Source organism: Bombus affinis, chromosome 13 (genome assembly GCF_024516045.1).
Source record: "Bombus affinis isolate iyBomAffi1 chromosome 13, iyBomAffi1.2, whole genome shotgun sequence".
In the NCBI taxonomy this organism is placed as follows: Eukaryota; Metazoa; Arthropoda; class Insecta; order Hymenoptera; family Apidae; genus Bombus; species Bombus affinis.
This window is the reverse complement of record NC_066356.1, coordinates 8,586,385-8,597,522: the sequence shown is the minus strand read 5'-3', so window position 1 is coordinate 8,597,522 and position 11,138 is coordinate 8,586,385. Positions and strand designations below refer to the sequence as shown.

The window sequence follows — 11,138 nt, the reverse complement described above, 5'->3', positions numbered from 1 at the left end:
GGTGGAAAAACTAGTGGAACTCATTTTAGTAAATCCTTTTACGATGGACGATAAGAAGCCATTAGCAATACTGCCTCTTTCGAATTACGAGCGAATATAAAGTACGATATATATAAATATAATATATAGTGCGTGTATATTATGTACAAAAGAACACTTAAATAACGCGTGATACGCTGTTTTAAGTGAACGAAACGCCAGGACATAGCCAAAGAACGCGGAAAGAAAAATGGCGGCAGCTGATGGAAAACGGAAGTGAGTTTGCCAAGAGGTGAATGGAAAAAACCGGAAATATATTCAAAAAGGAAGGTATATACATTGATCTAGAAACTTACAAAAAGATAACTAAGAGGAAGGATGTCTTCGTTGTTAAATGATAGATAGTTACAAGGATTTCTCTCATCACTTTTTATATAACGATAATAACAACAATAAAATAATAATAAATTATTATCGACGGCTAGACTAGCTCTCATTTGAGTAATCATCCTTCGTGAACGACGTTTTCACGAGGCACGAAGTCGGCGTTTCCCGCGTTTTTATCGTCTTTAAGAACGTAGGGGAAAATAGACCTTGTTCTTCAGCCAACAAAGAAAAAACGACTAAGGTAGATTTTTCGTGGACTCGACAGAGAGATCCTTGTTCTTGTTGTAACGCGTTTCGAGCCTCGTGGGTGCCCCTGTCAATCATCGTCATCAATACGATACGTCATAAGAAAGAATCGTTTTCATAGATGTAAGAAGAAGGAGAGGCGAATGAAGAGACTACGGAAGAACCTTCGCTGTACGAAGAGGATTTTCGTAGGAAAAATCTGTGTGTTTTTGAGGATGGATGCAACTCAAAAGATCCATGTATCAGAGTGTGACAAGAATCGGTATAAGGTGAAAAGTTCGTGGGTGGAAGATGGCTGTCCTTGAAACGGTTCTTTGAAAGTCGAACATTCCGGAGGCGTTATCCATTAAGTAGCTAATCAAGTTTAGAAGAAAAAAAAAAATAAAAAAACGTGCGACGTAGTGTGTTTATTCAGAAACTGCAGTTAAGGAATATTGCCTGATGAATGTTTCTCGTACACGTAGCTATCGCCATAGCTGTATCTGTATACCGCCTCGAAGTTTTTTCAATATAGAGAAAAGAGAATTGTGCGTAGAAATCCAAAGAGACATCACAATCGCGAATCGACCAAAAACCGCATTCGACATCGAGAGCGAACCTGGCGTGATTTCTATGCGAGACTGAAGTCATCAAAGACTCCTGTTAAGATTCCTCTTTTGCGTTCTTTTTTCGTTCTTCTCCTCCCATGCCGCGTGTACACGCAAAACGTAGCGTAACATCTCTATAATCCATCAAATATACAAAACGCATACCGCTGGCATATACACACCTACACACTAAATATACACATGTACACATATGTTCACGTTGCATTCTATTCATTCGATGATCTGTACATAGTGTGTTCGAGAAATCGATCGCGAAATTTCTCAAGGAACGTGCACCAGCGAGAAACGCCACTCCCACGATGAACGATCGATTGTTATAATTCATTGTAGCGCGTCGCAAAAGTGATTCCCCGACCGTCGCAGAGGGGCAAAAGCTTTGGAATTTTCGCCTTGAATTAGTTATGAGATAATTAGCGTGCTCGTTGAGCGAAGATTCGTTTCATTCTTTTTCCCCCTGGACACGGTCGGACGAAATGGGATCGTCGTCAAATTTAATATCAAACTCCGAATCGATTTTTTCTATTACTTCATCCGAGAGCCTCGCCCCGCGAGATTCTCTCCTGAGCCACGCGAGATGAAGAATATTAAATTTGAAGACGAGACGGATGAAAAAAGAAAAAAAAGAAATAAAAACCATCGGCGGGCCAAGAAACAAGCATTACGCATCCTATTAGTCAGATCCATTTCTATTGATACTGTTGCGAATAGTCTTACATTGTTTATCTTAAGATTTTAACACTGTTTACAAGATAACGTTTTTCATAATAATTGTTCTCGTATCTCTTTTGTAGACATTCTACGACGAGTACACTTTGTATGACAATTTCGTTCGAGACCCTCGCGGGAGAACAAGCGACTACGCATTTTCACTTCGGTTTCCGATGCGAGATTTTACCATGGGCTCACGAATATACGAGAATTACGAAAGAACAGGGCCAAAGAAATAGCTGAAACACACACAGATAGGAAGCACAAGAAAAATTCGATCACTTCGAATTTACTTTCTTAATTTATTACAAGCTTTAGACACTCGCATATATGTGCATATATATTTATATATATACATACACATATATACATATATATTTCGTACATATGTAAATGTACGACGATTTTTACTATTTTATTTTTCTTTATTTTTTCCATGTACAAATTGGTTGCTTCGCACAATGAGATGCCATCAGTTTTATCGGGATTCTTCAGATTTCTCTTCCTCTTGACAATATTTTACAAGCTTCGTATGAAATTTGTCTTGGAGACGGATTTTCTTTACCGATTCTCCGTAACACTTGAGACAAATATCCTTTCGAGAATCTGACGATTTTTATCTACTTCGGCACGTCGCGAGTCGTACACGTAGCACGGCGTAATTTTCCTTTTTCTATAGCCGATCGAATTTGCAATCGCGCCGATCCATTCTGTCAAATGTTATTATATTGCTGATAACAATTGAAACGTTCGCAACGAAAAGAAGACAATTGCAGAAAGGAAAGTAGAGCAAGTTAGGGCTGTTTGAATAAAAGTAAATAATTTGCCTTATAGTTTGCTAAATTTTTAAGCGATTTTTGTTGGTTTATTCGGAATTACAGGAAAGTAAAACTGCCTTCCTACCGTAGACTCTTCAATTCTCTATTATTACGTATAATTCATACGATTCGCTATCATCGTCATGAACAAATATTTTGCCCACCAGTAGCGTTAGCCTGATTAAAAAATTTCCTTTCGTATTACTTCGAAATCTTTCGTCAAATATTATCGTCGAATTTCTTAATGGCTTAATCTTCAGTACAAAATATCTTAAATCATCGTTTGATTTACGATTACAAATATACTTAGCGTTTTGTGATCAATCATGATGCAACGGTTCATCTTACGTATCTTCGCGGAGCATTTATATTTTGATAACGTTATTTCTGGAACATTTCGTTGAACGTTTCGCATGCAGTGACGCGAAGACACCAACGCACGATGACAATCCTCTTTAAAGAGAAAACAAAAGTAACGATTGTAGTGTAAAGACGATTAGCATTCACGAAAGTCGCGAGGAAGATCGTTACACTTGGAACAGTGTACAAACCGTTTAAATTATAGTAGTTGGAAGCGATATACCGTGATTATGAAATTGGTCAGTTTACAATTCTCTTCTATTCATTTTAAATCAGTTAAAACGAAAGGATAAGTTGTTCTTTAATACGATTTAAAACGTGTCGTACTTGGTTCCTTATCGCGTTAAGGTATAAAGATATCATAACACAACATGCGAAAAATGAAAGTTGTGTTGCTGTCATACTTACGAGAGATATCTTAGACAGCTTGGAAAGAACAACTATTATAACGCGTTTTTAATTTATCTCACTCATCGTATTACAAACGATGGTACAAATTAATCTCAAATATCACTATATCGTATCTATCTACTATATATTTACATTATGAAAAACGGAGTGACACGCGAAGAAGTCTCGTCTGAAATTAGGGATCAAGAGTACGCGAAGAATCAACGGGTTCGACGTTATTTTTCTCGGACTAGAATACAAAGAAGACTGATAAGCGTTCGAACGAGAGGAGTTCGAAATTTGTTCGCCAGCTGTTCCTTTATCGAAACTCGATTAGAAAACTCGTAGCAAAAGCTACCCTTTATGTAATGATATATATTAATGGTTACAACATTGTAGAAATAGTATCATGAAAAATGAAACTGAATAAATTAAAATTGGTTCTAGAGAACAACCATACTAATTGTACACAAGGAATGTTCAAATTAATTTCATAAATTTAATAGTTGTAAAAATAACTTCTATTGTTGTCCCACAAATTCATGTTTTAAACAAACACGATTGCTCTATGAAATAATTACGGATACATTTACGACAAATTTTATTTAACAATTTTATTGAAGAAAATTCAGATGTATCGAACAGAAATTCAAATGCTAGAATTTATTGAAAAAGAATGTATGCAGACAAGGGTGATTTTTGTTACGAGTTCTTCGTTTCTTCACGACGCGATTGCAAATTCGTCGTATCTGTCGTGTTCTCGGCGGACCACGCGATGAGTCCGTCGCAATTTACGTTTTCATTCGATCGCGCTGTTCGATTTTGAATATATACAGCATAGAGAAAGGAAAACACAAAAGTGGATCGCCCATTTTCTCTCACGAAGTCGCCGTTATCAAGCTTCTGAATCGCAAAAACGAGGATTGAAAAATTCTCAAGGGAAGAGAAAGAGAGTTCAGAGCGGCGAGCTTCTCGAAAACTTTTTTCAATAATAACCCGAGAAAACTCTTTAATACTAAACAAAAAAAAAACAAGTATAGACGTTAAGGTACTCTCTTTCTGTAATGTAACGTAAGCCGTAAACGTGTAAGGGCTGTCATGCATTAAAATAATGAATTAAACTGCGGCAGGAATAACAGCAACCTACACTATAACAATACGATAGTAAGCAAAAATATAAACCCAAAGAGACGTATACACAACGTGGCCAGGAAGAGTCGTTCGATGATTCCCAAAGAGAAATAAAATAAAATTTGATCTGTATCTTTACGATCTCTATTTAATCGATATTCGTCGATACTCAAATAGATCTGTTTTTTTTTTTCTCAAGTGAAATCTCTGTTTCAGGTCTCTGGTCGTCGAAAACCACTTCCTCGACACTCGGTATAGTTCAGAAAAATAACTTACAATTAGGGAACAACCGAATGCGTGCGTGTGTGAAAGCGAAAAAAGAAAACACGGTACGAAGAGATTTTACGAATTACGTATGAGAACGTTTGATTTCGTCTGGTCGTGTGAGAAAATGATCGATACGAAAGTGGTAGAATGAGTGGGAGAGTTTGAGACGGGGAAAATGGACATTTATAAATCTATTATTGTAATAATTATAGAAACAGTGGAACATAATGTATCTGTACGTTTCTTTACTTCCTGCGGTGAGTCAGAACAGTAAGGTAGTCCTTAATTGTAAGAGCACGCGAAATAAAAAATACGTCGTATAGCATATATTACGAGGTAAAGCGAACGGAAAGGGGAATGGTCGAACAGAAATAAACGAGATACAAAATGCTAACAGTGGGGATGTGAAAGCGGATAAATGTGTCTGAGAAGAGTAATACAAGGGAAAAGGCAAAATGGGAAAAAAATGAATCAAGAGGAACAAGAGGAAGGTTCGACGCGATTTTGCGACGGAAGGAAAAAATTTTCATTCCGATATCATCCTATATAAACGTATAAAAAAAGTATCACGAGCTTTTTGCCAAGCTTTGCGAGGGCGCCAGGATGTTCGTTTGAAATTCGGGTGCCTTCGAGAACGACGAGAACATAAGAACGTCGGAGACTATTGTTTCGTTTGCAAGCAGCCGATTGTCACATAATTACAGATTAATTATTCTTACTATTAATTATGGTTCACCAGATCACCGCCATCATCGTTATTATTATTATATAATTGATGTGAGTGTGGACAAAAAAAAAAAATAAAGTGTACGTAGTAGAAGGTCCGTCTAACTTTGCTATCCATCATTTAGATTATTCTTCTCGTGAAACGTTTACCATATTTCCTTTTTTCTTTTTAGAGATGGATCGAAATCTGATTTTTTGACTCGTGGCTTTTTTTCGATGCTCGAACAGTTGGAACGTAATAATTCGTTTACTTGAATACAAAGTAACAGAAATACAGTCGTACAACTTAACTTACAGAGTCTACGATTTTTTTTCTTCTTTCATGGTATATGAAAAGTCAATTATTTTTAGATTTTCTTTTTTCTAAATATTAACATTTTCTCGAAGCTTTGTATGTTTCAGTTTCGATCTTCCTTCAGTTTTCCTGAACCATCTGCATTTCCAAACTTTTCCTCGCTCTACCGACGTTTCCTCTCCCTGTATCAAGAATTTCACTGCTCTGACTCCTGTTATTATCAACCGACGATAATCTTGCAGCTTCTTCTATTTTTACGGCAGTGTTTTTCGAAATATCTGAAACTGTTTCGGTGATTGAACCTGATTCAGATTTTTCATCGATACTCTTCGTGGGATCAACGTCCTTATGCTTATTTTCCTCCAAAACCTCTGCTAACAGGTTCATGAAAAATTTTCTACTATGATCAAGATCCTAAAATTAATATTATCTCGTTAATGTAGAAATGCAAATTGTTGTAACAAAGCGAAAAGAAATCAACGAAGGTAAGAATATAAAATTGAAACTAGTTTTCATTACTAACCGTTTTCTGATTACTGACAGGGGAAGACTGTTCTAGCAAAGATTTTCCTTTTGCCATTGCTTCTCTGGAAGTCTTCATCAACTTCTCGGCCGACATTTTTGCTCTTTTTCTCTGCTCCTCTGTTTTTGGAGCACTTATGCTCTTTAATATCTTATCCTTAAACGCTGCGTCCATTCCAAGATCTTCGAGATGAACAGATAGTTCTTCAAGTTTTTCTAATTCGTCTACGTTTGTTGAATTTCCTGAAATCTCCTCGATCAATGGTTTTGTTTGTTCTTCTTTCGACTGTTTGGTCTCCCTTGACGATAGAAGGTCGTCTGTCTGTTCGTTGCCAATTACCTTGCTATTTTTTACAAAATCTGGCTCGATTAGAAGCTTCCTTTTACTGTTCATCTGATCCAAATGATTGCAAAATTCTTGGTAGAGACCAGTACATATATTTGACGAATGCTTCTCGGAGCTATGAGATTGGTTTAGAAGCTGGGTAATCGATGCCATTTCTGAAATAAAATCGTTTTTTAAATGTAGTTAGTTTTGAGATTTTTAAATATTTTACTTTATAATTTAATATAACTATAACTATATTTAATAACTTTAATTTTTGTTTGCTTTATAATATCGACTAAAATTGACGCGGCACAGGACATAAGAAGTTAAATAGCATGGAAATTATAAGACAGAGGATTAACATTTACCTGATCGTCGATCAGTACACGAATCTGATTTTTTCTTACTTGCTCGATCATCTTCGAAATTTTGAACGCTCGAAATGCTTTTCGGCTTCACGTGAGATTGTTCACGCGAAGAAATCATTTTCTCCTCCGAATTAACCGAACTTTTCCCACAACGAAAATCAGGGTTTAAGTTCGCAGTTGTAAAACTTAAGAAATCCTCTTGACTACTCTGTATCTTCCAATTTCCCTCTGAATTTCTATTTGTTATCAAGCTTTCTATGCACTGGTTGATCAGAGGTGATTCCTTTTGTACAAACTTCTTTGCCTCTTTCATGAAATGCCGTCTACACTTTTCAAACACTTCACCAGTCGTTCTTCCATCGCCCCTGTCTTTTTCAATATCCACTTCTTCGATTAGATGGGATTTTTTGCTAACTACATCCAGATATTCGCAATCTCGCGATCTTTTATGCGATTTGGAAGATTGACTAGACTTTTCAACGCTCGAAGATATTATAGTACCGTCGAACGTGGTATCTAGCTGTTGCATTTTGTTTTGCACTCCAGTAACGCTTGAACTATCAGAAACACATTCAGAATTATTTTCTTTTACGATATTTGTTCTTGTATCTCCTTTCTCATTAATTTCTTCATAATTGTTAATTAAAGTCTTCACAGATTCATTCTCTGATTCTTCGTCGTCATCGAGCAATGTCGCACTCACAGGATCTGCTCCCGTGATTTCTATACGAACAGATTTGTTCTGAAAATTCTCTTGATCTGAAAGAATGATATCAGTACAACTGGGTGACTGTGCTGTTTCTTCGACAGCTTCCTCTGCTTCTTCTAAAGTCAGCAATTCGTGAGAACCAATGGACTTGGGCATTTTTTCACGCTTATTGCTCGAATCTCTATACTCCAGCTCGTTGAACAGAGAATTGAATAAACCCGAGGAACGATCTTCGTTACCTTCTTTCTTGGCAGATTCGCATAACATAGAAGCATCTTCATTTTTAGGATAAGATTTTACATTCCTCAATAGAATCGTGGGACACGTTTTTAGATTTAATAAATCGTAAACACTTTGCGAAGATGAAACTTCCTTATTTTCTTTAGTTTCTTCTTTATTCGAAGCTTCAGAGATTTTTTCTGCCACGTCCTCGATAATTTCGATCTTCTTAACGTTCTTCGATCTTTTACTTTCTTCTTCTCTACTCTTCAAAATCTCCTTAACTTTTAACTTTCTCTCCTTCGTGTTCCACCATTTAAAATCTTTTTCTTTATTCGACGAATCCTTTCCTTTTTCTTCATTATCTTTATCAGATTTGATTCCAGCGTTAATTTCCTCTTTCTCACCCCACAGTCTTTTCACTTCGCCATTTTTGAAAACGATCTTATTGTCTTCAATAAATTTATCCACGTCAGCGCAGAACTCTTTCATGTCTTCTCTGATGCTACTCAGTTGACTAGTTAAAGGATGTGGTTCGTCTTTCCTACGATAATTATCCAGGATATCTTTACACAGAGGTTTATCCTTCATGTTATTTACGATATTCTCTTCTTTCTTGTTTCTGCCATTCGACCAGTCCAAAATATTACAACAAACCGACGAATCCTTAAATGATTTTTCTTCAGCTAAAATGAGAATAGGACGTTAGCAATTATCTACTATTAGTCACCAAGATTATGTTGCAGAATAACTTAGTAATTAATAATATTAGTGAATCGATAATTAACAAATTGTAGGTTATAGATTCATCTTTTATAATTTTACATTGAATAGAACCATTGAACGATTTTTAAAATTTCATTTCTTTTGTTACTACGTAACTTATTGCGATTACATAAGGAAATATGTTTGTATTGGTAATTTGTAAACTTCGGATGTCTCTGTATTTATGGGAAATTAAGAAGCGCAAAAATGCATAGAATGTACGCAATACACAAAAACACAAAGCATATAGGTATGAATTTGCGGTTTATCCATTGTTTACCAATTTCGAACATGTCAAGCATGATTTGTAAGAATTTATGACGATTTGTGACTCGTAAAATTTCACTGATACTATCGAAAGGGCTCAAGCAAGGAGAACATCCTCGAAACGTTTTGTGACTTTCAACCAAGTGTTTCTTGTCGCGGTAATCGTATTCGGAATTGGTGTGTAATTTACTATCGTCGTTCTTCCCCTGCTTACAGCACGGTGGAGTAATTTCGGTCTCGTTGGTCGTCTCCAGGACAAGTTTCTCGTAATGGGCCAGTTCTCTTCCAACAGAATAACCACCTGGTAGATCGTCGCTACATCGTTGATCGTCCAAAATTTTCGTCCCGAACCTTTTCCGTTCTGCGTCTCCTGCCACGTATTCTTTCGTTTCTTCAATCTCTTCTACTAACTGTTTCGGCTCCTTACGTGTCGTGACCTTCAAAAAAATATACAATCCAAGAATATAAAAAATTGCCAATGAATGTAGAACGTTAGAAGACAGAAGTTTACTATTATTAATATATAATATAATGTATACGTACCTGTGTTTTCCAGGGTAACAAAATTTCCTTGCCAAGATCGCTGGAGGCTGTTCTTCCTTCCTCCGCCATTGGCCTCCTTCCGTCACTTTTCTCGATTCCTTTTTGCGCAGTTCCATCATCCTCCACCTCGGCGTTCTCCACCTCTTCGTCCGATGACGAGGACGCGGACGAGCTGTTGGAGGATGAGGTACCATCCGACTTTTTCTTCTTCTCCAAGTTGAGCTTGAACGTTGATCAAGCCGGCGTAAGGGGTTTCGCGTGGTGAATGATCAAATAGTGGATGGGACCGATATTATTCGAAGCACGAATTCTGTATCAGACCTTGACAAAACTAGTTCTTACCAGTTCGTCGCTCGTGCAGACAAGCGTGGTCGTGGCTACTTCTTCGTCCTCCTTCGTCTTCTTCTTATCCTCCGCCTCCTTTTCGGACGTCCCGACCGGTTTGTACAGCTTCCTTTTGTTTATCAGGGCTTTCGAGGGCGGGCGCAGGTCCACAAGTAAACAGACATTCAATGGATAACAGATTAGATAAGTTTGCAACTACGCTAGATCACAGTTTATACGATCTTGTCGAGCGATATGTAATTGGGCCACTTGTTTACCAAATCAGTTAACAGAACAGAAAAATAGAGAAAATTAATGAAATTATATTATAATCGTCGATCAAGTGCTTGACCGTTTTGCACAATTAAACTAATTTTACAAGTCATTGGTTACAGACGAACCCCTCAGAAGCTAAATCGATCATCTCCGTCTTTTTGTTGATTTTGTATTTTCATTACATAAATACATGATTAAAATTTACGATGGTTATGTTACTTTTATAGTAATGGAAAGTTTTTCTATTGTATCTTGAAAGTATGTAGTTTTGTTAGTAAAGTCCAAGTATGTATTATATTTAAACGTCGTTAGCTTCAAAAGAAAGATCGCGAAGATGATGGCTGAGTGTTCAAGGTTCGGAAAGCGTCTTTCGTGCAGAAATGAAAAAGTTCGAAAAAATCGAGAGCGACCGTTTCGTTCAGGAGCCAAACAAGTCCTATACATCATCTACCTTTCGATTTTTACTCACCTTGCACGCTATCATTGATTTTCTTCTGCTCCGCCTCGATCCAGCGTTTCCTCTCAGCTGCTTCTTCTTCGGGTCCTCCTCGCATCCTGTCTTCGTAACAGTTTCGTTAGCTTGTTACACTACATCGACTCTATATTTTCATTCCTCCGTAGAAAGTATTATAGTACGAGTAATTGTATCATTTCTAAATTTAAAGCTCTGATCGATTTAAAAGAAACATATCATTATCAAGTATGATTGTTCAAATTAATCGTCACTTACCAAGCTTCTGCACAGGCACGATCTCTTGGGAATACAGGTCTGTCATCTAGATACTTGAGATTTTTACACTTCAAGATCATGGTCTTGCGATACAGTTTGATCTTCTTTAGAATTGGGTTGCCCATCAAAGATACCACGCGCAATTCTTTCATATCTCCTAGGATCTGAATAA

At 36.9% G+C, this 11,138-nt stretch overlaps 1 protein-coding gene across 1 annotated transcript; it reads right to left on the bottom strand.

Annotated features, from left to right (window-relative positions):
• Positions 1-4,767: 4,767 nt before the first annotated feature.
• LOC126923677 (dynein axonemal assembly factor 1 homolog) lies at positions 4,768-11,066 on the bottom strand. Its single transcript, XM_050737371.1, has 8 exons — positions 10,967-11,066; positions 10,706-10,791; positions 9,979-10,106; positions 9,637-9,858; positions 9,308-9,530; positions 7,134-8,747; positions 6,439-6,938; positions 4,768-6,329 (listed from the first exon to the last, which is right to left on the bottom strand). Exons 1-8 carry the CDS (start codon positions 11,044-11,046, stop codon positions 6,036-6,038), a joined length of 3,147 nt encoding a protein of 1,048 aa, XP_050593328.1. The 5' UTR covers positions 11,047-11,066; the 3' UTR covers positions 4,768-6,035.
• Positions 11,067-11,138: the final 72 nt, after the last annotated feature.

What these genes read in the sequence shown, in the direction of transcription:
- LOC126923677 (XM_050737371.1), bottom strand. Translation starts at nt 11,046, where the DNA reads ATGATCTTGAAGTGTAAAAATCTCAAGTATCTAGATGACAGACCTGTA. An exon ending in TCTGCACGAGCGACGAACTG is followed by an intron (nt 9,859 to 9,978) that starts GTAAGAACTAGT and finishes TCAACGTTCAAG; the next exon opens with CTCAACTTGGAGAAGAAGAA. An exon ending in CTGTCAGTAATCAGAAAACG is followed by an intron (nt 6,330 to 6,438) that starts GTTAGTAATGAA and finishes TATTAATTTTAG; the next exon opens with GATCTTGATCATAGTAGAAA.